General features: G+C 59.5%; 1 protein-coding gene across 5 annotated transcripts in view; it reads left to right on the top strand.

Annotated features, from left to right (window-relative positions):
- Positions 1-25,095, top strand: part of LOC141978397 (signal transducer and activator of transcription 5B) — a 44,014-nt gene that overhangs the window by 15,238 nt on the left and 3,681 nt on the right. For 2 of the 5 annotated variants that reach the window (XM_074940457.1, XM_074940453.1), the window contains exons 2-16: positions 16,073-16,210; positions 17,038-17,194; positions 17,679-17,768; positions 18,046-18,220; positions 18,723-18,853; positions 18,948-19,099; positions 19,604-19,759; positions 20,247-20,426; positions 20,806-20,893; positions 20,970-21,092; positions 21,453-21,545; positions 22,076-22,282; positions 22,976-23,070; positions 23,161-23,291; positions 24,837-24,992. In XM_074940457.1, coding sequence (XP_074796558.1) covers positions 16,083-16,210; positions 17,038-17,194; positions 17,679-17,768; positions 18,046-18,220; positions 18,723-18,853; positions 18,948-19,099; positions 19,604-19,759; positions 20,247-20,426; positions 20,806-20,893; positions 20,970-21,092; positions 21,453-21,545; positions 22,076-22,282; positions 22,976-23,070; positions 23,161-23,291; positions 24,837-24,992 — 2,062 coding nt within the window. In that variant the 5' untranslated portion in view covers positions 16,073-16,082. Of the gene's footprint in view, positions 1-11,174; positions 11,192-15,211; positions 15,307-16,072; positions 16,211-17,037; positions 17,195-17,678; positions 17,769-18,045; positions 18,221-18,722; positions 18,854-18,947; positions 19,100-19,603; positions 19,760-20,246; positions 20,427-20,805; positions 20,894-20,969; positions 21,093-21,452; positions 21,546-22,075; positions 22,283-22,975; positions 23,071-23,160; positions 23,292-24,836; positions 24,993-25,095 lie in introns of those variants that run through there. The other 3 variants (XM_074940456.1, XM_074940455.1, XM_074940454.1) reach the window with 3 other exon arrangements.

Raw genomic sequence — 25,095 nt, 5'->3', positions numbered from 1 at the left:
TGCACTACAGTACTTGTATGAGGTGAATTGAAAAATACTATTTCTTTTGTTTATTTTTACAGTGCAAATATTTGTAATAAAAACTAATAGAAAGTGATCACTGTACACTTTGTATTCTGTGTTGTAATAGAAATCAATATATTTAAAAATGTAGAAAAACATTCAAAATGTTTAATAAATTTAAATTGGTATTCTGTTGTTTAACAGTGCGATTAATCACAATTAATTTTTTTGAATTAATCGCGAGTTAACTGTGATTGATCGACAGCCCTAATTTGATCTCTTAACTTCATAAGGCTCCTGGCTTCATAAGGAACAAGGCTGCAGTGTCTGGGAGACGTATTAGCCCAGGATTCCAGGAGTGGATTTCCTTTGGCGAAAGTCACTTAGGCCACGTCTAGAGCCCCAGCTTGCACTGATTTAACTGAAATGGATTACAAACTGGGTTAGTGATATGGGTGCAACACCCTAATTCTGGCTCTAAATTTTCTGGCTCTGACACTCTTTTTAATTCAACATAAGAGAGCATCCGCTTAAGCTAACTCGGTGTCGTGCACACTGAAATCAATGTACAGATGTCCACAAAAAGGGTTGGTCACACCAGTTTCCACACTGATTCGATTAAATAGTGCAACGTGACAAGGGTTTCGTCTTTATCCCATCACGAGTAGAAACTTTGCTTTAAAATGTGTCTTTACAAATTGTGTTTCCTGGAGGGTGAAAGAAAAATGCAGTTTGTTCTCTGACGGAGGCTGGAGCATCGTGAAAAGATGGAAATCTCTCCCGAGATGGAGCGCTGTTTGCTTTTAGTGAGGCTAATATTGCTAAGGCTCTAGCTTCACTCGGCCTTATCGATCCTGATCTGTATTGCAGGAGCATCCAGAGGCTGCCAGGGGCCCGCTGTGCTGGCACATGCCGTAAGGACCTGGCACTTGGGTTTTGGTCACAACAGACATTTTAAAACAAGTGTTTTAATAGTCATTCCTCTGTGTCCATAAAGCATGAGTATGTGACGGATTGCTGTCTGAATGGTGAGTGTCTGTCTGTCTGTGCTGCCCCCTGCTGGCGAGGATGAGCCCTGCCTTCTGTGTGTGTGTAACTTTTTGCAGGTTAAAATGAGTGACTGATAGAACTGCCTAGCGCCAGCTGTCCTGTAGGCAGGAATCCTGAAAACTCCCCGCGCATCTGCTGGTGCCCCTCAATCCTGACCCTCGGCCCCCTTCTAGCCCTGGGTCGCTCGCCTCCTGCTCTGATCCTGCCTATCCCTCACTCCTGACTGGGAGTGCCCTGGGTATTCTAGCCTGGGCCCCACTCGTGGGTCAGTGAATGGTGCTGTGTAGCCCAGCCCCCTGCCAATCAGTGTGAATGCAGGGTCCTGGCTGCTCACCCCACTTCTCGTGGCAGAGGTGTGGACTGGTTGTGGAAGGTGAAGGCAGCCCTTGCGGACTCCTTCCTCGTCTGTAACACCAGAACTCCCTCACCTTGTGCGGCCCTGGGGGTGCCTATGACCATGCTGCAGTGTTTCCAGGGAGCAGGGGCGCATGCTGCTGCTGGCGAGATGAGCTGGCGTTTGCCGTCAGTCTCCCCAGCTCCTTTACTGTGTCCTGCGGTTATACTCCATGCTATGGCTCTCAAACACCCCTTAGCCAAGCCAAGGGGCTGAGAATCCCTTGACTGCTTTGGGGCCCGTGGGTGTCGAGGGCGCTTGGCACCTCCCCAGATCCAGCCCTGAGTGACTCCATGTCCCTTGTGCAAGAAGGACGAGGATTTTGGGAGCCTGACCATGTTGTGCCTCCTCCTTGTGGGACTAGGCTGGTCTGCCGACCCCTGGCACAGCAGCGTGGACCGTCACCCAGCCTGTGCCAGCAGCCATGGCGTTGTTTGGAGGGAGGGGCAAGATGAGCCGGGAATGTACAAGCGAGAGGGTGGGGAGAAGCCAATGGACAGTGTTTCCATGTGCATTTGACCCAAAGGAAGGAGTTTGTAAATGTCGAGATACAGCCCCTGCCCTGCCTGGCTGGTGTGGATTGCAGCCTCTGAGCGTAGTCACTGAGGCCCCTGCATGGTGCCAGGGTGGCACCAGCAGGGCATTGGTGAGCAGGTGAATGTGCCAGCTGCTGTGATCAGCAGCCTGGGACGTCGGAGCCCATCCCGCTCAAGGTGAGGGAGGCTGGCCAAGATGCAGGGTCGTCTTGCTGCCCCTGAAAATGGTGCAAGGAGCTGACTTGAACGACTCAGCCAGAGAATGGCAAGAGCTTTTTCCCCACCTTGTTCTAGCCAGCCTCAGCCAGCCGGGATCCAGGCTGCCCTGTGGCTCAAGCTCGTGACTTGACCTGTGTGCGACCCATTGGTGCCAGCCACAATGGACCACGTTCCCAGGGAACTTCCCCCTTCCCGTGACATTATTGACTTGAACTGGGACCATCTAGAACATTGTTGCAACCAAAGTCCTGTCGTGGCACCAAATCTTATATAAGGGGGGTCAAATGAGGTGTCTCAGACACGGTGATGATTTGCTGGTTAGGATTATGCTGTCTATATGTGGGTATCATTTTTGTAGCTGAAGTTATGAATATTGGCTCTACACTGTCTGAAATTCAAACTTGTGCTCTGCTTCTGGGTGACACCCCAGACAAGTTGGTGTCAGCTCTGCCTAGCCTGCCTGATGGCCCATTAAGGACCATCAGCGACACAACTGACCCATTGAGAGAAGGCAGACACGCCTGGGGACTCAGCCAGGTGTGCAGGGACCTGCCGAGGGACAGAACTCTGAGGTGTTTCCAGGCCATGGGATGGGCAGTGTGTCCTTGGGACAAAGAAAGAGACCACATGGCAAGAGACTATAAAGAGCTGCTTCAGCTCCTCCATCTTGTCTTCAGTCCTGCTTCTGACCTCCGGAGGGACTTGGCTGCACTGACGCTCTGAACCAAGGACTGAAAGACCCCTCTCAGTTGGGGAATGTTCTCCAGAGACTTGATTTGAACCTGCCGTTTATTCCATCCCTGCCGCAAACCTGAACCAAGAACTTTGCCATCACTAGATGTCATTGATTCCATTTGACCAATTCTAGCTCTCATCTGTATTTCTTTCCTTTTAGGAATAAACCTTTAGATTTTAGATTCTAAAGGATTGGCAACAGCATGATTTGTGGGCAAGATCTGATTTGTATATTGACCTGGGTCTGGGGCTTGGGCCTTTGGGATCGAGAGAACTTTTTTCTTTTACTGGGGTATTGATTGTCATAACCATTTGTCCCCATAACAAGTGGCACTGGTGGTGATACTGGGAAACTGGAGTGTCTACGGGAATTGCTTGTGTGACTTGTGGTTAGCCAGTGGCGTAAAACCAAAGTCCTCTCTGGCTGGCTGGTTTGGTTTGCCTTAGAGGTGGAAAAACCCAGCCTTGGGCTGTGACTGCTCTGCTTGAAGCAATTCGTCCTGAATTGGCACTCTCCGTTGGGTCGCGCCAGAACCAGCCTCGTTACACACACCCCTCCCCGGGAGCATGCATAGAAAGTGGCCTGAGATGCTGAAAGCTACTGGGGCCCCCCTAGGGCTGTCTGGGCCTAGCTTGGCAGCTAAGTGGATTTGTCATCTTGTATTTGCTTGCCTGAGCGTAACAGATAAAATGAAATTGTGTCTCCAGGCCCAAAGCGGGACTAATTCTCCACTCAAACGTGCGTAATCCTTCGCTCCTTTCACCCAGCCCGCCCGTGCCCATGCTGTGTGTGGAGACAGATTAGCAGCCCTGTCTAGGCACCAGCTCGTGGCTGGCCTGCCAGAGGTGGCTGTGGATGCTGAAGGGCTGGCAGCCAGTTGAGGCAGGGCCATGCCCGGCTCTGGCTGGGCACGGGAGCTGCCTTCCCGAGAAATGAATCAAATGTGGCAAAGGCAGAGTCAAGCCTCTGTGGACCATGGGATGCTCAGCAGAGCTCGCTCTCTGCTGGATTCCCTATTCTGGCTGTGCCTGTTCGAGGTAGGGTCCTGACCCCTTTTGGGGGATTGACTGGGGCAACGGAAGGATTAGCTGGAAGTGGCCAGAAGGTGTCTCTGGAGCCATGAATGCTTTCCTCACCACCCAGGCCTGGCATTGTGAGCCACATCCTTCTGGCTGTTCGTGAGGTTGGGGTTCCCCTTTGGGGAGCCCTCTGGTCAGCACCAAATGGTGTGTCCCACAGGGTTCGTGCCGCCCTGATGGGGCAGTGGCAGCAAGTTGGGAGTCTGTCCCTGGAGTGGCTCTGCGGTGCATCCAGCGGGGAGTGGCAGGCAGTGAGTTTTGAGCAACAAGGGTGTGCTTTGCAGTGGAGCCTTGCCGAGCCTCTGTCTGTATCTGGGAGGGTTTTGTTCATCCGGAGGCTTTATCCCGAGCAAGCGATTGCATTATGGAGATTGAGAGCAGGCCTAGCCGGGGATCTTTGCCCCAGATCAAGATCTCAGTGACATGGCTCATCGTGTAGGGAAAATACCTTGTTTGATCCAGTGGGTTGGGTTAGGGACCGAGAAGAGTGGCTGTCCAGCAGCATGTGGTTGCTGCAGCTTTGGCCTCTGCCACCCCTCGTGCACCTCTCTGAAAAAAGAACAGGAGTACTTGTGGCACCTTAGAGACTAACAAATTTATTAGAGCATTATTAGCTCACAAAAGCTTATGGTCAAATAAATTTGTTAGTCTCTAAGGTGCCACAAGTCCTCCTGTTCTTTTTCCGGATACAGACTAACACGACTGCTACTCTGGCACCTCTCTGAAACGCTCCACAGCACGTCTGCAGCGCAGCCCTTGCCCTGCGCTCCCTGGAAAGATGGGTACAGCTAATCCCGTAGCCCATGAGCCAGCAATTGGGGGAGACAGCCGCAGAGCACTCAGACCCTATTTTATATCCTGGCCACTGTAAACGCTTGAAATAATCTCTTGTTTCTAAATACGTTGCTTTAGCTACACTCCCCCATGCTGGGATGAGCAGCAGCCCTGCTCTGGAGTCTGCTCCTCTGTTTTGGTAGGGCTGTTGTGGGTGGTGTGTGGCTCTGGGTTACGGCTTCAAGCCGTTTGGTTTTGCAGCAAGGAATCGGCATGGGGCTCTGGGAATAGAATTTGAAAGGGACTGTGCTTTGGGGAGAAGGCGGGGCCTGCCCATTAAGTCAGGAGCTTTCCATGCTGCCTGCACAGCTGAATCCTCCACCAAGCCGCGGATGTGTTATCCCAGCTGCTCTCGTCATTCTAAACAGGCCTGGACAAAACCCGGATGAGCGCAGACCTGCCTGCTGTGCTGGGGAACCCACTGGATCTGCAGCCCGGGAGCACAGACCTGCCTGGGGTTCTGGGGAACCCACTGGATCTGCAGCCCGGGAGCACAGACCTGCCTGGGGTTCTGGGGAACCCGCTGGATCCGCAGGCCAGGAGCGCAGACCTGCCTGGTGTCCTAGGGAACCCACCAGATCCAGGAACGAAGATCTGCCTGGGGAACGCACTGGATCCACAGCCTGGGAGCTCAGACCTGCCTGGTGTCCTAGGGAACCCACCGGATCCATGGCCCAGGAGCGCAGACCTGCCTGGGGTTCTGGGGAACCTATTGACTGGCAACTTGCTCTGATGCTGGGCTCAGTACAGGATCAGGAAGTGAGCTGTATGTGTGGGGCCTGCCCCATGCTCTAAGTTTGTAGCAGCTCAAATCCCCCAGGGGCTGCCCCTTGTAACTCGCCTGTGGGCTTAGGTCTGGCACCTCTTGGTATAGAAGCTGGAGCCTTTCCTGCAGGCAGGGTTTAGCTGTGGGCTCGGGGTTAGTTCCACCGGTGGCCCAGCCAGAACGTTGCAGCACAGAACAGGGGGCACCCGGGTGGCGATTCCGCTGCGTGTCCCAGGCAGACGAAGTGCGAAGGAGTGGCTCCCGCGGGAGGCTGGGCTGGGCTGGCTGCACTCAGGCCAGCAGAGCACAGGGTTCCTGGGCCCCTTACTGCAGGGGGACGCTTCGGTTTAACCCTTCATTGTCCCTGTGTGCTAGCCGCTAGCTTGCTCTGCTGCAGTGGAGGGAAGAGCGGGAGATAGTGCAGGCCTCAGCCCTTCCCTGGCTGTAGGGAGAGGCATCAGGGCACTGGGCTTGCTGGGCCCTTCATGAGAAGGGAAGTGGCTGGATGGGATGGAGCTGGCTGAGCCGCGGAGGCGCCCGGCTCTGGGTTCCTGCCCTGGGGAATCCCGTCTGAGCAGGGAAAGCCCCTGGGCTGTGGCAGAGCCTGTACACTGGTGGGTCCCTGCTTTGTGCCTCAGTGGCTGCAGCTGGTCAAGCCCCTGTCGTCCCCCGGAGCGAGGGAAATTGGGCCGCATGGCCCCAGGCGCTGCAGGGGCCGTTATTAAAGCGACACCAAGGTCTGTCTAATCCACGTCTGGGTTTAGCCACGATGGGGGCACTGGTGTTAAGAGCAGAGATTAGGCTTCCCCAGGGCTTGCTAAACTGCCCGATTGCGTCCTCCCAACCGGATTACTGCTGGCAGAGCTGCTCCTGCACAGGGGCTCTGGGCACGGCCACGAGAACCTCCCCCCTCGCCAAGCCCCCGGCGGCTCTGCTCCCTTGGGTGGGCTGAGAGTCGTTATCCTCAGCCAGGAATGAGATTCTGCACTGTGTTCCTTCTCCTGGAAAGGCCTGGCGCTGGGGTGATGGGCAGCATTGCTTCTGGGGGGGCCCTTCCTTGGGCCCTGGCACTCAGTACCCAAGGGAGCCGGGTGCTGCCGCTGCAGTGCTCTTGACAGCCAGGGGAGGGGAGAGGGAGCATGGGTCATGTGTAGCTGCCCCTGGGTCCCAGCCCCAGTCTTGTGCAGTCGGTTCATTGTGCTCAGAGGGGAATAATCCTGCAGCGCCTCCTGCTGCCAGGCGGCAGTTCTGCGTGTGGTCTGGGCCGGGCCTTCCTGCATACAGCTGCTGGGCAGGCGTTTTGGGCTGTGAAGAGCCCAGCCAACAGCCCAGCCTTCCCCACAGCCCCCTTCCCCAAACTGCTGCCCTGAAACCCCTGTGCCAGGGGTTTGGGGTAGCCCCCTAGGGCACTGCTTAGTGCCACCCAAAGGGATGAACCCAGTGCCCACCCGTGAGGGTGCGCAGGCTCCCTGGCTGTGCAGCCAGCGCGGCACCTCTGCACAAGGGCAGGGTGTGGGCCGCGCAGGGCGGACTGGCGCGGGTGGCCTGGGGCTCCGCTGTTCTATGGACTCCCCTCTCCCTGAGTCTTTGCAGCCTCATCTGCACCAGCATTTCCCTCCAAACTGCCTGCCCCAGCAGCTCCACGAGTGGCAGCAACAGGGGGAGGGCTAGTTCACAGAGGCCCCATATGCCTTAACCACCAGGCTGTCTACAAACTCCACGTGGGAAAATGGGGAACAAAGAGAGAGGGATGGAGACATGCCCAAGGGCACACAGGGAGCTTGGTAGTAAAGCTGAGAACAGAACCCAGAGTCCTGGCTCCCAGCCTGGCACTCAGTCCGTTAGAGCACATGATTTTCCATGGCATAAGGACAAAGGATGCATTCATCCCAGGGCAGGAGCCAAACGAGCGACTCCGAGGCCCAACCATCCTCTGGCTGCTGCAGCACAGCAGCTGTGTGTGTTTTCTAAACTCTCTGAAGAAACACTTCCAAGCTCTGCCGATCCATCCAGGCGTTCGCTCCCCGGCAGGCAGTGCCCCCTGCTCAGCAGAGGCTGGGCCTGCCGAGGTGTTGCGGTACAAACACACTCCCTGGCTGGCTCACAGAGTTTGAAAGTTATCCCAGAGCATCTTGAATGCAGAGCTGAAGGAACCCGCTGCAAAGCCCAGTGAGGCTGCCCCAGGCGGATGGCAGTTACGCTTTCACAGGGAGAAGATCAGCGAACGTTTCAGAGTGAACACTGCAGAGTCCAACCCAGGGAGTGCCCGAGATCTGCGGCTCTTCCCAGCCTTCCCTACCAATTCTCTTGGCAATCCTGGATCGAGGAAGGAGGCCCCACAGGAACAACACACGCAGCTCAACACGCTGTCCACACCAGCTTCCCCCCAGAGTCGGGCGGTGTGCGTGGCTCCATCGCTGCTCCACTGCAGAGAGGGACCTGGCGAGGGCTGTCTGCACCCAGAGCCCCCTTTACAGGTCAGAGCCAGCAGCTGTTCCCTTCACCTCCCCAGGCATTGCATGCTGCCCGCTGAAACGCTCACGCCAAGCAAGTGGAGACCCCAAGCCAGACCTAATCTCAGGGGCACTGAAACCTGGCTACCAGGGGACAGGAAATGCAGGAGCCGGAGTTGAACTCACCAGGTCCTAAGGGGAGCCAGATGTGCCTGAAAGAACAACCACTACTCACTCTGGAGCAGGGTATGTTTAGGAATTGCAGATGGGATGGGATGGGAAGGGAAGGCCTAGCCTGGAACCGGAGTGGACCTGAGCACTGAACACGCAGGGCCCGATCTCCCTCCCTTGTTGAGTTTACTCTGGCACCACTCTCAAGAATTGCCCCGCCCAGACGTACACCAGAGAGGCAGGGATCGGGCCCACCCCTTGGTGCAGCAGCCAGTCCAAGCAGCCAGGGTCCTCAGGCAGCAGGCCGAGAGCTGCTCTGCAGGGTCGCTCTCACTCACGGGAAATCTCTCATCCACTGAATGGCTGTTTTCAGTCAACTTCAGGTTTTGTTTGTGAGGAGGTTTCTCAGGGTGGCCAACTCCTGTGATTGTGTCAGATATCTTGCAGTACTTGATGTTTTTCTCAAAGCCCCAGCTCTTGGAGTCACGTGATTCCACAAGACTCTCCGCTTTCGGTCCTTTGTTGTGGTTGTACTTTTCTAGCCCTCCTGGTTGCAGAGAGAAGCTTGAAAACCCCCAAGTGGGACCCAATGGCAAAGCAAAGGACTCCAGCATTGATTTGTGGATTTTTGAACTAATCTCGGTATTTTGGTCTGACTCCTGCTTTCCGAGTACTTGACAGTGGTGAATCTGATCGCTGCCTCGTGCTCACAGGAGGCTCTGGAGGAAAGAGATGTTTCCACTCCTCCTAGGAATAGACGAGACCTCGAATGGTCCTCTAGTTCACCCCCCGCACTGAGGGAGGGTTAAGAATACCTAGCCCTCTCCCGTCTGAGAGGGAGTGTGGACTGCTGTTTGGGGGCTGCACTGGGAGGGAATGGGTTAGTTCCTCGCTTTGGGGTGACCATTGCCGGGCAATTGGATTTCCTGGCTATGTTTGGGCAGTCTTGCTCCCATGTCTCTTTACTGCCACAGCCATCATAAGAATGGCTAGACTGAGTCAGACCAAAGGTCCATCTAGCCCAGTGTCCTGTCTTCGGGCAGTGGCCAATGCCAGGTGCCCCAGGGGGAATGAACAGAACAGGGAATCGCCCAGTGATCCCTCCCCTGTTGCCCATTCCCAGCTTCTGGCAAACAGAGGCTAGGGACACCATCCCTGCCTACCCTGGCTAGTAGCCATTGATGGACCTATCCTCCACAAACTTATCTAGTTCCTTTTTGAACCCTGTTTATAGTCTTGGACTTCACAACATCCTCTGGCAAGGAGTTCCAGAGACTGACTGTGCGTTGTGTGAAGAAATACTTCCTCTTGTTTGTTTTAAACCTGCTGCCTGTTAATTTCATTGGGTGACCCCCAGTTCTTGTGTTAGGAGAAGGAGTAAATAACGCTTCCTTATTCACTTTCTCCACCCCAGTCATGCTGGCCCTGCAGAGGATAAAGAATTGCCCCATCAGAAGCTCTTTGCGAGGATTCATAGCGTATTCTCCTCTTGTTTCTCCTGCTGTTTGGATTCTCTCCACAGGTTTTTCTAAAAGGGCTTGTCTACATGGGGTGTTATTCCGCAAGAGCCAGTCCTGATTAACTCCACTTTAAACTATTGGATTAAGCTAATTTGGAATAAGAGCGACCACACATGGAGCTAATCAGGGACAGTTGAGCTACTTTTACTTCACTCCCTGCCTGACTCCAGATGGATTTTACTGTGCAGACCAGCCCTGAGTGAGATGTCGGTATTCAGGCAGTGTCGTTACGTGCCGGCAAAGAATGTGAAGGTCCAGGTTGGTTCAGGGTCTCACCTCTGAACTTTCAATTCATACGTGGCTCTTCAGAAATTTCAGGCAGGGAGCCAGTCCCCTCTCCGGGGTGTCTCTTCTCCTGTGTGTTTCTGGCTGATACACTATCGGGGAGGACAAGTGTATGTCGAGTGTGAGCTCTGAGATCCAGCCAATCTTTATTCCACTGCTTGGTCCCTGAGTGGTGGGTGGCAGAGTAGGACATGGGGTTACATATCGCCAGCATGATTACTGTGTGACTAGATCTGGAGCCTGAGCTATTGTGTTTCCATGGCAACTTTCATCCTGAAAAATCCCCAAGCACATTGCAGAGTGACCGGCCTCCTCTGAAATGCAGCCCTCTCAGGGGCAGAGCGCAGCAGAATTTTAACAGCACAATGCAAGAGTGTCGAGACTGGAAGCGAGGAGCTTGGGTGCGGTGGTAGTGGGGGACTTCTGGAAAGCAGAGCGCTGGTGATGGGAGTTGGAAGGGCACCTGAGTTAACAGCGCTCCAGACCTTGTGAAAAGTACGGTGAGTGCTTAGAACGCGTCTTTCCCACCTCCGCTTCTCCAGCTGCCACGTTTGCTGCGCTAGTGACTGAGAGGAGAGCGCCTCCTGCTGGAGCATTCATGTGGCAGCACCAGGTTTCTCCTGGGCTCTATCCAGCCCACTCTGCTGAGCTGGTGAACCCGGCCAAGCGTTGAGCCCATGGGGGCACACGCAGAGCTGCTGGCTCTTGACGGTTGGGTTTCAAAGGCTTTGCCTGTAGCTGGGCCCTTCGCCTTTGTTCTCAAGAGGAAATATTTTATTTCCACAACTGATACTGTCTCTCTTCTGTGAGTGCGGAGCGGGCCTTGACGTTCCCTTCCCTCGCTCGCCTGGCACAGATCGTTCCAGTGTGGGCTGTCTGGGGGAGCGCCGGCTGGGCTGTGCGGAGAAGCTGGTTCTTTGTCTCCAGCTGCAGTGAAAGACTGGCAGGGCGAATGCTGTGCTCTTCTGCAAGAGAAGAACAAAAACCTGTTGATGCACCAAACCTTTAGAGCAGCCTGTCTCTCCAGCACAGCTGGTGCCAGCTCTGCCTGAAACAAACGTGCTGGAAACCACAGGCAGACGTGAAGCGACCCAACCACACAGTTAGTTCCAAAGCGAAGGGCTTGCAGGCGACATGGAGGGGAGGTAAGGAGTTTACATCTCCATCTCCCCTGCCTGCACTGTCCCTGGGCCCTGGCGGGGTTCACCAGCTAGTCTGGTGAGCCTCTTAAAATTCCAGCCTCTGGAATCCTGAGATTCTGTGAGAATCTGTCTGAAGGGAATTTGTAGCCTCGTCATTGCAGAGAAAAGCTCGGGACAGGGCACCTGATGGCTTTATCCACAGAAGATAAAGAAAGGAACCCAAGATCTATGTAGGGCTTGCCTCACGATTTCTGAATGCTTGGTTGGCCAGGCTGCTTAGTGAGCAGTCCCCTGGCCAGCGGGCTCTGGGCTGTCATCCCTCCTCTCCCATGAGCCCTGCCCTTTATTGCTGGTGGGGCCCCTGCTGAGCTCCATAAGGCACTGGGGGTGAGCGCAGCCTCCCAGAACTTCACTCCAGGTGCTACTTCCGAAGCATGCCTAGCCCGTCGGCCCTGGCTGTCCCATTGGGCGGCACGGAGGCTGCTGGGACTGGGCTGGTGGCTGAATGCTGCCAAGCAGTGAGTGCACAAATGATATTCAAATGGAGACGAAGGTGCAGCAGCCAGTGCCTGCTCGTGGGCTCAGCCTGCCAGCTGCTGGGGAGGCTGGGTAAACTCTGTGGCTGGCTCCTTGCACCCCACCCCTGACCCTGTGCTGTATTTGTAAGAACAGTGACCTGGGGCGGGGGGGGGGAGCCCAGCCGTCAGCACAGGCTGTGAAATGCTCACTGAGAAGTGGGAGAGGCCAGGCGGGCCGTGCGTGGGCTGTGAAGCACTGCGAAGTACAGCATGGCCCTGCTGGAAGAGAGACATTTTCACATGGCCTGATGGCAGTAAACATGCTTCCAGGGTAGGCATCACCCATCCCCTCCTCAGAGCCACCCTTAGGAGCCCTTCCTGGTCACAGCCAAGGGTGCTGTGTGTTCTGTGTCTTTCATTAAATGCCTCTCTTTGTCTCCTGCTGTCTCCCTACCCCCCCCCCGCCCCCCCGGTAGGCTTGGGGCCCTGGTGTTTCAGTTCCTTGGGCAGGTCGGTCTCTCCTGGCATTGCCAGGTGCCCAGGGCACTTCTGGGTCCCGTAATACCAAAGCAGCAGTGAGTGCTGGTGTGAGGCGAGAGGGTCACAGCTCGTGCCGTGGCCCACTGAGTACGTGTGGTCTCTGCAGGTCTGAGGTCAGCCTCCTTCCCTTTCTTCTGTGCCCTGCTGAAGAGCAGCCAGGCACGGAGACCCCCAGGTGCAAACACCTGCCTGAGGGCCTTGCAGTGGGAAGTTGCCCCGCTGGTTTTATGGCCTGTCTTCAGCTGAGTGAGACACTTGTGCACTGCCGGCCTCACGCGGCCTGGTGCTGGCGCTCCCAGCGAGCATGGCTGGATCTGCGCACGGCCGCGCGCTCGCAGCCGCGGCGGGGAGGAAGCTGCCAGGAGCCCAGCGCTTGCTGTTTGGTCTGCGAGAGGCAGCTGACGTTTTGGAAGGAAACAGTTGCTCTTCACTCCTTCCTGTAGCAGGCAGCCTGAGGAGCGGCCGCGCTGGGCTGCCACGCTAGGCTGTCCCTGCAGGCGCGACCCCTTCGCCAAGAGGCAGGATCCCCCTCGGTGCCCAGGGTCAGGGTGCCCAGGTGGCTGGCAAGGCGCTGCCAGGGCGGTGCATGGGACAGGGCAGAGCGCGGAGAACACCTGTTCCTGCCGTGAGTATCCCTGGCACTCGGGGAAGGGACCATCAGGTTCTGACCCGGGGCCGAGAGAGAGATTTGTCGCCAGGGCCACCGCTCTGTGCTGGAAGGAGAGAGTTTGCTGCCAGCCCCCAGGCTCTCCAGCAAAAGCTTCCTGGCGCATTGGTGAGATGCCAGCATGGGAGGGTTAGGGGTCTGTATGGCACTCAGCTCTGCACAGAACCTTTCCTGTCCCCCCCGTCCCTCCCCCCGCATACTCGCAGCCCCCACTGCTTAGCAGGAGCTTGGGATTCGCCATATGTGGCGTGAGGCTCAGAGCTGCCTCGTTGACGCTTGGGGGGAGTGCTGTGCCCTGGGGCCCCAGAACAGCTCACTCTGAGCTAGGGTGCCGCTGGGGTCCAATGGTTCGTAGCCCTCACTTTTTTCCAGTCTGACTTCATCTAGCGTCTGCTTCCAGCCACGGGACTGGGTTAGACCTTCCTCTGCTAGACTGAAGGGCCCGTTATTAAATATTTGTTCCCCACGTAGGTACTTACACCCCTGAACCATCTCTGTGTTAAGCTAAATAGACTGAGCTCCCTGAGTCTGTCACTGTAAGGCAGGTTTCTGAACCTTTCATCATTCTCGGGGCTCTTCTCTGACCTTTCTCCAATTTACCAACATCCTGCTGGAACTGTTGGTGCCAGAACTGAGCACAGGATTCCAGCCGGGCCAAACACGGAGGTAAAATAACCTCTGCTCCTGCTCAAGGTTCCCTGTTTCTGCTGCCCGGGGTCACATCAGTACTTTTGGTCACAGCATCACGCTGGGTGCTCATGTTCGGCTGATTATCCCCCACAGCCCCCACTTTATTTCGGCGTCCCTGAGAGTTCCCCTCCCGGAAGTGTGGCCTACCTGTAAATGGGGTGCAGGAGACTGGGGCCAGGAGAGACAGGGCCTGAGGGTTGAGGCCTGGGAACCAGGGAGGGAAATAGTGGGGTGACTAGTTCAGCAAGGGGTCTGGACTGAGAACCAGTAGGGCAGGAGGAAGGAGGCAGGGGAACCTGGGTATGGGGGGAGAACTGGGCTTGGCTGGGCAAAGAGGCTGGGGAGGCACCGAGATTGGACAAGGGGATCAGGGAGGGAGCCTGGGACTGGGAACCACTGGGCTTGGGGAACATGGCGGGAGGCAGGAGGAGGCTGGGGGGAAGGAGAGAGACAGACTGGACTAGGAGCTGGCAGGGGGTGGGAGGGAGACAGGGGCTGATGGAGGAGATCACTGGAAGTGAGTGGAGACTTGGAGAGGAACTCCAGATGGATGACTAGGACAGTCTGGGTAGGGGGACAGGAACTAGTTGGGTGAGGAGAATGGGAGAGGGAGCCAGGGGTGTGGAAGAGCCAGAACTGGGACAGGTTGGAGGGGACAGGGCAGAAGAGGCCAAGCATGGGGGGAATGGGCAGCTGGGTTTGGGACCACGAGAGCACACTCCCGTCCAGAGCCTGGAACCCATGGCTTCTAAGGCTCAGCGTTCCTCTGCTGTCAGGAATGAGGTGAAACCACCGGCTAAGGGGCTCATCCCCCTCTAGCTTTGGTCCGTGTACAGAATGACAACCTACTACTGCTGTGGGTTAACGCTTAGCTCAAGTGGCAGAGGTCTGTGTGGTGGATGTGAAGGTCCAACCCTGCTGATGACACCTGGGGGTCGACGTGATGCCATGTGATGGAGTTCATGTCTGGGGGTTTGGCAGATTCTTCCCCAGTTCATTTGTTTTCCTAAAAACCTAGGAAATTGCACAGAGAAAACTGTTTTAAACGAATGTTGTTAAGGGTACGAAGTTGAACACTCAGCAGTTAGGAAGTGCCAAAGGAAGGTTGCCCAGGCATTAACTGTGGCATTTCCTAACTTTCCAGTGCTTGATTTGAACCCTGAGTCATGTTCTGTAAGGTTGTCTGTGCTTGTGGTATTTATACCAGCATGCTAGGCTGGCGCTGCTCGCCCCGGCCCATGAGCTCCTCTCGTGTGCTTCGTTGCGTCACCTGTAAAAACTCTCTGTCGGACGAGTTGTTTTTCCAAGACCTGTCAAGCTTGAAGAGGGAAGCTCTTGCTTTTTATAGGCACCGGCTCTGTCCGGCCATTCTATATTTGCCTCCAGGGATTGCATTTGTTGCCGTGTGTGCTCTCGCCACGAGCCAGTTTAAATGCCTAAACCCCCAGAATAAAGTGCAAGGCAAGAGCATGGCTGCGTGGTGCGGCCTGGGCCCAGAATAGAAGCTGGCACCTCTCCCCTAGTGTTTGGAGAGTCTGACTAGCCTGAAATAGCTCCAAGAATCTGATTTCAGAACCGACCGCGACCTCGCCCGTTTCTTTTCTCCAGAGTGTTTGTGTACAGCGGATAGCGGGCGTGTGCCGAGCGTGCTCCTGAACCCGGGCCCCCAGGTCTGCGTGCTGCAAGGACCCTGCGGGAGGCACGTAAGACCCCATCCCTGTGCTGTCCTGGATGAAGGGCCCTGAATGCTTGGTCGTTTCACGCTCCCATGGCAGTTTAACAGGGCAGGGACCGTTCTGTAGCACAGCTGGGTGTCTCTGCCCCCGAGGAGCTGGACTGCATGGGCTGTACTGGGCGAACCCCCGAGAACCTGTGCCATGTGCACGTGGGTGATTCCTGAATGGGTGGGTGCTGGCCTGTTCCGTCACACCCTCAGCCAGCTCCTCCCATCAGCTGCTCAGGGAAGGTGGCCAGGGAAGGCGGGCGAAGGGCTGGGGAAGTTGTCTGGGCACTGGGAAGCCAGGGAAGGCGGCTGGGGAAGGTGGGCACGGGGCCGGAGAAGGTGGCCGGGCGCTGGGGCGGACATTTCCTCTCTGCACTGGTCAGTTCCCCCTGTCCCCTTTTCACGATGGATGACTTCGCTTGCCTGGACCGAGGCTGAGCTCTCTGGGTGCATGCTAAGGGAGATGGCTATTGCGTTGCATGAGATTACAAGGGACTGTACATAACTGGATTCTTCAGCGGCCCCCCCTGGGAGGCGGAGGGGGAGTCCGATCCTGGGTCCCCAGAAGCCTTTCCCAGCAGTGCACTGTGATGTCAGAGCCAGGAAGTCTCCCTCCCGCATTAGAATAGAGGCTGCCCTGGGCAGCCGTTGTCTGACGCTGCTCTAGGCTGATGGCACAGAGGGCCCTTCTCCCCCTAAGTGTGGACAGAGGGTCCTTGTCCTGATGGCGTCTCCTTGCCCCCCAGGTTCTGAACAATGGCTGTGTGGATCCAGGCCCAGCAGCTGCAGGGAGAGGCCCTGCGCCAGATGCAGGCGCTGTACGGCCAGCACTTCCCCATCGAGGTGCGGCATTACCTCTCGCAGTGGATCGAGAGCCAAGCATGGTAGGTGAGCCCGCCCCGCGGCTACCTGACGCACTCCAGTCGGTCCTTCAGCCCATCGAGAGGAGACGTGGCTTGGCTGCCAGGTGCCCTGACAAACCCGTGTCTAAGGGGCTGGAAATGGGGCTGTGGGCCTGGCCTTACCAACCCGCTGGCTCCGGTCAGTGGTGTCTGTGGCAGATCCCCACTGAGCGCTACACTCCAGAGGCCATGGCACATAGACCAGCTGCACAGCTTCCTCTCGCCTGTCCCCAGGCAGGGCCGAGGCACGGGGCCGGGGCCGGGAGACTCAGAGCTGGGAGGAGGCGGAAGGTTAAGGCTTTGCGAGGTCCCCTGGGCTGTTGGGCAGTCCTGGGATCTGAGAGCCCCACAGCTGAGTGGAGCCTGGCCTAACGGTTAGAGCCGAGCCTGGGAACTCTTTGGTCTGGCCCTCCTCCTCCCTGTCCTGCCACCTGTTCTCTGAGGCCTTGGCCAGTCGCTGCTGCGCTCCGGGCCTCACTTTCCCCTTACCCACCATGGTGCTTGGAGACGCCCCAAAGAAAGGTAGGGCCCTCCCTGTCTGCGACCCACACGTCTGGTCTGGGGTCCTGGTGCAATGGGGGGCTGGCACTGTGCTGGAGGGCAGGGTCAGGGTCGGGAGGGCAGGGTCGGGGCAGGACTTTGCTCCCATTCGCTCTGGGCTTTGTGTGGTGGGTTGGCTGGATCATCCCAGTTGGCTGAGGGATGGACGCAGGGGGGCCTCAGTTGTGGGGGGGTTGGGTTCCCGCAGCAGATGCAGTCCCTGTGCCGAGTTGGGCCCTCCACCCACCCCCCGTCTCTCTCTGTGCCAGGGACTCCATCGACCTCGATAACCCCCAGGAGAACCTCAAAGCCACCCAGCTGCTGGAGGGGCTGATCCAGGAGCTGCAGAAGAAGGCAGATCACCAAGTGGGCGAGGACGGGTTCTTGCTGAAGATCAAGCTGGGGCACTATGCCACTCAGCTGCAGGTCAGTGCCCAGAGCCGCAATGGGGCGGCCTTTCCCCTCGTGTCCTGCCAGGGGCCGGTCACTCCCACTGGGCGCTCCCCCGTGGGCTGGCCAAGCCTGGCGCGTAGCAAGGGTCTGGGACAGCGGCAGAGTGTGTGATGGCAGGTGCCTGGTGCCCGTCGCTCCCCTCTCCTCACCGCGTGGGACCAGCGCATCGCTGAGCCCCTCCATCCCCTGGCATGTCGCAGCCCCCCCAGCCGCTTCCGTCCCCGCAGGCTCCTCGTCTGGCCAAGGGGAGCTGCCGTCCTGGCACAGGCTGGCTGGGGTGACCCCCATCCTCCCCCACGTGGCCTGGGAGCAGGGATGCTGGCAAGGTAGGTTAGGGCAGGAGCAGCCCCCCCGCCCAGTGCCCATGGCACCCCTTTTCCCCCAGCCTGGGGCGGTGAGAGCCCCTGACTGGCCCCGCTCTGCGCCTGGCTCAGGGCCTTTGCTTTCCCTGCTGCAGAACACGTACGACCGGTGCCCCATGGAGCTGGTGCGCTGCATCCGCCACATCCTGTACCATGAGCAGCGGCTGGTTCGGGAGGCCACGAACGTGAGTAGCCAGGCAGGGGGGCCTTGTCTCTCTCCCCGTCTCTCTGGGGCCCCAGGGACACTGCCCCAGCCCAGCCCCGGCGCTGACTCTGCTGGGATCACCCTGGGGCCCCGCACCCCACCCTGTGCACGTGGCTCGAGCCACTGCCCCATGGCGTGAGCCTCGGCCTCCGTGCTCTGGGGCCCGTCGCTGCCCCCCATGGCCGCCCCTGCAGCCCAGCCTCTCCCTGCCCCAGGTGTGGGGGGCACAGCACTGACCTGGCGTCCCCACTCTGCAGAGCCCCTCCCCGGCCAGCAGCCTGGCGGACGCCATGTCCCAGAAGCACCTGCAGATCAACCAGACCTTCGAGGAGCTGCGCCTCGTGACCCAGGACACGGAGAACGAGCTGAAGAAGCTGCAGCAGACGCAGGAGTATTTCATCATCCAGTACCAGGAGAACATGCGCCTCCAAGGTGGGGGGATGGGGGGCGCTCGAGCCATGGGGAGAGGGAGGGGCCGTGGGGTTGGACTGCTGGGGGCAGGGACCTGCCCTGAGATCCCGTCCTTGGGGAGACGCCAGCCCGTGCCAGCAAACGTGCCGAAGCACTTGCCCCGTCCCAGCTGCCGAGGGGGCGCCAGGCCCTGGGCTCCGGCTGGGTCCGGCGGGGGCTGCAGCTGGCATGGGGGAGACTCTGCCATAGCATCTGGGGGGGCATCATCTCACCCACCCGCCCACCGCACCCCCATGAGGAGGCTGCAGGTATCTGAGCACTCCCGGGACGGTTCCCCTCCCCTCGCAGTCCCATGGCAGTCCCCAGCTCAGCACCGCCCCACCGGCTCCGTGGGGCCCGGGGAGCGAGTCTCCCCCCACCCCAGGGGCAGGCCTGGCGCAGGGGTTCTGGGGATGCCACCGAGGGTCGGGGAGCCCCCGGGGCAGGCGGGGCTCAGGCCTAACGCTCTTGGCCTCCTCCCCAGCCCAGTTCTCCCAGCTCTCCCAGCTGGGCCCCCAGGAGCGCATGTCCCGCGAGACGACGCTGCAGCAGAAGAAGGCGTCGCTGGAGGCCTGGCTGCACCGGGAGGCCCAGACACTACAGCAGTACCGAGTGGTGAGTGCCGACCCGGGGGGCCCCGCTCCCTGCCCTGGTGCCAGCAGGGGGCGGTGACGCCCCCGTCCCCCGCTAACACCCCGTCCCCTCGCAGGAGCTGGCAGAGAAGCACCAGAAAACCCTGCAGCTGCTGCGCAAGCAACAGACGACCATCCTGGACGACGAGCTGATCCAGTGGAAGCGGCGGCAGCAGCTGGCGGGGAACGGCGGCCCTCCCGAGGGCACCCTGGACGTGCTGCAGTCCTGGTGCGTCCCCCCTCCCAGCGCTGCCGGGAACGGGGCTCGCGGCCCTGTGGGAAATGGGGACTGGGCACCCGGGAGCTGCCGCTTGGCCCCATGGCGGCTGGCTGGGAAACCAGCGAACGGTGCCGCCGGCAGCAGGGAATCCGGGGGAGTCACCGTGCTGCCCTGGGTCGCAAGAGGCAGCCCCGGGGGTGACCCTGGCGGGTGACGCTGCCCTCGCTGGGGTTGTTAGTCCAGGGCACCAGGGGTCACCTGCCCCCATCGCCAGGGACGTGGGACTGGATTCCTGGGGTGGCTGAGCTCCCCACAGGGCTAGGCTAAGGCCGGACCGCACCAGCCTGGGTTGGCCTGGCTCGGCCTGGACACCACGGCCTGGGGGGTCCCCGTGGGGGAGGCGCAGACAGGGAGCCCCATGACCAGCAGACATGGGACGCCACAGCCTGGGGCTCTGTGATGTCCCTGGGCCTTGCCAGAGCGCTGACCTGGCCCGGGGGCCCCTCGCCCCAGGTGTGAGAAGCTGGCCGAGATCATCTGGCAGAACCGGCAGCAGATCCGTCGGGCCGAGCACCTGTGCCAGCAGCTGCCCATCCCGGGGCCCGTAGAGGAGATGCTGGCTGAGCTCAATGGCACCATCACAGACATCATCTCCGCCCTGGTGACCAGGTAACTCAGGGGGCAGAGCCGGGCTGTGTCTGACTGCCCCACACGGGCTAGCAGAGCCAGGCTGGGTCTGGGCCTGTCTGCCTCACACAGGCTCGGGGGACAGAGCTGGGCTGGGCTCAGGCCCGTCTGCCCCACACGGGCTGGCGGGGCTGAGGCTGAGCTCAGGGCACGGTTGGGAACAGGCTCAGACTCTGACCCGACCAGGCAGGAACTGGGCTGCGAGGGGCCACGGGCCGGCTAGGTCGGGGGGCGGGGATGCCGCTGGCACTGCAGGCCGGTGGTGAGAGAAAGGGGCTCGTGGGGCAAGCGCTCTGGGTGGGAGGGGACCTGGCTCGGGGGCTTGGAAGGGGGATCTGGGCGCAGGTGCTGTGAGCCAGGGCGGGGATGTGGTGGTGTCGTTACCCCTCCCCGCACCTGGCGGTTGTAGCTCTGGCCCCGGGGCCCATCTCGCAGCCGCAGGCCCCATGACGCTGGCTCCTCCCCCCAGCACCTTCATCATCGAGAAGCAGCCCCCCCAGGTGCTGAAGACGCAGACCAAGTTCGCAGCCACGGTGCGGCTGCTGGTGGGGGGGAAGCTGAACGTGCACATGAACCCGCCCCAGGTGAAGGCCACCATCATCAGCGAGCAGCAAGCCAAGGCCCTGCTGAAGAACGAAAGCACCCGCAAGTAATGCCCCCCTGCCACTCGCCCGGGGCAGGTCCTGGGGGACACCCGAGCTGGCCCTGCTGAGCCACGCGGCTCCTGTTGAGTCCCGGGGTAACTGGGTGGGGTAACTGGGGGGCTCTGGCAGGACCCTGTGGGGCTGGTCCCTTGTTCTCTCTGCATCCCATTGCTCACGTAGCCTGGATGCCCTGGAGAGAGCCCAGCCCAGCGTGTGGCTGGCGCTGCCCCCTCTGACCCCCGGGGTATCGCTGAGTGGAGGGAGGGTCAGCCGCATGCCTGTGGGGCTGGTGACTGGCCCCTTTCCCAGCACCCCCAGTGGCGTCCCCTGGCCGTCGGAGCTGGCCCAGTGCCTGGCCCCCCTCACCTGCCTTTCCCATTGCAGCGAGAGCAGTGGGGAGATCCTGAACAACTGCTGCGTGATGGAGTACCACCAGGCCACGGGCACCCTGAGCGCCCACTTCAGGAACATGGTGAGAGCCGGGCCGCAGGCACCGCCCCCGCCCCCTGCCCCCACCCGCCTCTCACGCTCTCCCCTGCCTCCCGCAGTCCCTGAAGCGCATCAAGCGCTCGGATCGGCGCGGCGCCGAGTCGGTGACCGAGGAGAAGTTCACCATCCTCTTCGAGTCGCAGTTCAGCGTCGGCGGCAACGAGCTGGTCTTCCAGGTCAAGGTAAAGCTGGCACCGCTGCCCAGGGGCCTGCCCGGCGCTGGCACCGCTGCCCAGGGCCCTGCCCGGTACTGGGGCTCCAGGAGTCCTTCTGGGGTTGGTGTCAGGCTTGGCCGTGTCGCCCGTCCCCAGGACGGTCCCTCCGGGTTGAGGGAGGGACTCAGGAATTCCTGAGCCTCGGTCACGAGCTGGGGCAGCCCCGGGGGGCGCAGGGTCCGTGGGTGGGCATGGAGACGAGAAGCACAGGGGGGGCTTGGTCTGATTGAGAGTCGCCCAGCGGCAGGTGGGGGAAGGGCAGGAACCGGAGCTGGGTCCAGCCCCCACCCCGCCCCACACTCAGCCCGGCCCTGCCGGTTTCCACAGACGCTGTCCCTGCCCGTGGTGGTGATCGTGCACGGGAGCCAGGACAACAACGCCACGGCCACCGTGCTCTGGGATAACGCCTTCGCCGAGCCGGTGAGCAGCCAGCGCCGCCGGGGGGCAGAGTCCCACACCTGGGGGGCCTGCCCTGCTTCACTTGGGGCCCCAGATGTGGGGGGCCTAAGGGCAATGCACATCATCAGGTCCCTTGGTCTGGGCCCCCTGCACCTGGCCCCTCCTGCAGCCCTCTCTGTTCTCGCCTGGGCAGTCTCCCATTCCTGCCCTCAGCTGGCCTCTGCACCAGGAGTTCTGGTGGGGGGAGGCACACGGGGAGGGCGAGGGGAGCTCTGGGAGTGGGGGTCGGGGGCGCAGGGGGGTGAGGGTCAGGGGGAGGGGGACAGGAGGTCTGAGGAGGAGGGGGGGAGCTCTGGGAGTGGGCGGTACAGGGGCAGGCGGAGGGGGACCCTGGAGGGGGGCGCAGGGGGTGAGTGCCGCAGGAGGGGGGCACTGGGATAGTGCATGGATGCTGCTGGCTCCTGGGGCCGGAGCTCTCCCCGCTGGGTTCCCTGCCCGGGTGCGGCTGGAGCCCCCCTGACCCCAGGCACCCGCGCTGCCCCCTCCCGCAGGGCCGGGTGCCGTTCGCCGTGCCCGACAAGGTGCTGTGGCCCCAGCTGTGCGAGGCGCTCAACATGAAGTTCAAGGCCGAGGTGCAGAGCAGCCGGGGGCTGACGAAGGAGAACTTGCTCTTCCTGGCCCAGAAGCTCTTCAACAGCAGCAGTGGCCAGCTGGAGGAGTACAGCGCCATGTCCGTCTCCTGGTCCCAGTTCAACAGGGTGAGCCACGCCACACTGCCAGCCTCTGCCGGGGGGCCCCGGCCGGGAGGGCAGCAAGGGCGCCAGCTGGGGGCGGGGTGGGGGAAGGGATCCTGTAGTAGCCGAGTGGCATCACTTGTGGGTACTGGTGAGATGCCCCAGCAGTGCACCTCCCCCCGGGCTACTGGCCAGGTGTGGAGACTTGCTGTCCCATCGGGGCAGCCTGCCAGGAATCCCTTTGGCACAGGCTGGCAGTCGCATCTCGCTGCAGAACAGCGCATGGCATGTGGGAAGGAGCAAGAAGCAAATGGTGCTGACAGACTGCGAGAGACGGGACGCTGGCCCCAGCTCACACTGACACTGGACCAGCCTTCCCCTCCCAAGGAAGCAGGCGGGGATGGTGGAAATCCGTCACCCTCTGGGTTCGGGGCCTGGCACACTTCCACTATGCCACTCTGCTGCCTGCCTCCCTCTGACTAGCACGGGAGAGATGCCAGGCTTGCCTGCACTGGCAGGACTGCGCCCCCAGCTGCTCCCAGGAGCAGAGCCTGCTCACCCAGTGCTCATCGGGATGCCTGCATGCACGTTAGGTGTGCATGAATCCCTGGTGCCAAGCCAGTTCTCCCTGTGGCCAGAGCGGGGCTGGGGGACGGGAGTGGCTGTCGTAGGGCATGCTGGGCTCAGAGATGCTCACGGTCTTTTTTCTTTACCCAGGAAAACTTGCCAGGGCGGAATTACACCTTCTGGCAGTGGTTCGACGGGGTCATGGAGGTGCTGAAGAAGCATCTTAAGCCTCACTGGAACGATGGGTGAGAGCCTCCTTCCCGTAACGGCCGGCACAGCACAGCCCCCCCTTCCCCCCGACTGCCAGCCCCTCACCCCCCTTCTCTGTGCTCCAGGGCCATCCTGGGCTTCGTCAACAAGCAGCAAGCGCACGACCTGCTGATCAACAAGCCGGACGGGACCTTCCTGCTGCGGTTCAGTGACTCCGAGATCGGGGGCATCACCATCGCCTGGAAGTTCGACTCACGTGAGTCAGGGTGGGCCGGGGCAGCCTGGAGCCACATCCATGCCTGGGGCTGGAACAGGACCAGCTCGGGGCTGGAACAGGGCCAGCTCGGGGCTGGCCCGTGAGTCAGTTCATGACCCGTGAGCTGGGCATGGTGCAGAACAAACCCAGTCGTCATGCTGGGCCAGTTCCTGCTTCTGGCTCCTCCTGCTTGGAAGGCCAGCTGTGCTCCTAGGGCAGGGGCAGGCAAACTTTTTGGCCTGAGGGCCGCATTGGGTTTCTGAAATTGTATGGAGTGCTGGTTAGGGGAGGCTGTGCGCCCCCAAACAGCCATGCATGGGCTGGCCCCTGCCCCCTATCCGACCCCCCCCACCTGCTTCTCGCCCCCTGTTCCCTGACAGCCCGTGGGCTGTAGTTTGCCCAGCTCTGTCCTAGAGGTTATGCTGTGCTGATTTGTTACCGATGTCAGGAGACTAGATAAAGGTGCTCAGGCCAGGATAGCGTAGCCCCCTTCCCATGCAGGACCAGGCTATGCTGGTGCAAGCCCTGCCCTGCTGTCTAACCTCGGCTATGCTAGGGTGGTTGCACCATTAACTATACCAGCACGACTGGCTAGGGGACGCAGGCCTCCGCTGGCTGGCTGGGAGCTCTGGAGAGCCATTGGAAAGGGTAGCTTTGGGTTTTCTCTTTTTAGCTCAGAACACGTGACCTAGGCTGCTCCAGACTGTCACAATGATTCTCTTCCCATTTATGAAATCCAGGGCAGGCCCTTGTGCGGCGGGTCCGTGCTGAGCAGTTCGGTAAATCTTCTAAAGGGTGTTCTGTCATGAGAGCTGTGTTTAAAGAGACCTAGGTGAAAATACAACCAGAGCAGAGTGCCACTCGCAACGAACTAGACTCCATGTTAACCCTGAAATAGCCTCAGGCTCTGCCTCGCCTCTGCCTCTCAGCCCAGCTTGGCCCATCACAGGAGAGTTTTCGGTTCACTTTGGTTTCTAGTTAGTTTCACTTAGTGGATCTGTTGTGTCAGATGATGTGTTGCAAGGGAGCGGGTGAGCTCAAAGAAAAGCTGTTTTTATTAACTTGAGATTTTAAACAAATATGCTCGTGAAACATGTCAGAGGAGTTTGTACACCCTGAATGCAGCGGCAGCCCTGGTGCTCCGCACAAGCCGGTGGGAAACTCACGGGACTTCAATTGCAAGTCCGGCGATATTTGGTTTTTTTTCTTAAAGCCCCAGCTCCCGGATTCAAGGGATTCCGTGAGAATCTCACCTTTTGTGTACACAAACAGTACATTTCCAGCCCTGGGGGATGCAGGGAGGGAATCCTAAAGCTCAAAGGCAGAAGGTGGAGAAAAAGAACCCAACGCTGATTCTTATTGGAGGTCTCATGATTTTGAAGCCAGTCTCGCATTTCCTCAAGGCCTGACTCCCAGGGGCCAGCTGTGCCGCACAAGGGCCTGTCTTAAGCAGCATTGTTCTTAGGCCCCTCTGCGGCACGGAGGAGACCCGCGGCTCTGGGCTCTTCGTTTCACTGTCGTATCTCTCTGCTGTTGCGTTTCTAGCTGAGAGGATGTTTTGGAACCTCATGCCCTTCACGACCAGAGACTTCTCCATCCGCTCGCTAGCCGACCGCTTGGGTGACCTCAATTACCTCATCTACGTGTTCCCTGACCGGCCCAAGGACGAGGTCTTCTCGAAGTACTACACGCCGGTTCTCTGTGAGTGCGCCACGCAGTGCTGGGCCCTGCACTGGCCTGTGTTCCCCTCACCCTGCGGCAGGCTCTGGGGCTGTGGGAGCTGGCCCCAGCTCATACCCCTGAG

The sequence above is a fragment of the Natator depressus genome, chromosome 27, assembly GCF_965152275.1.
Source record: "Natator depressus isolate rNatDep1 chromosome 27, rNatDep2.hap1, whole genome shotgun sequence".
NCBI lineage: Eukaryota > Metazoa > Chordata > Testudines > Cheloniidae > Natator > Natator depressus.
Note: the sequence above shows the minus strand (reverse complement) of the source record. Positions and strands in the feature narration are given on the sequence as shown.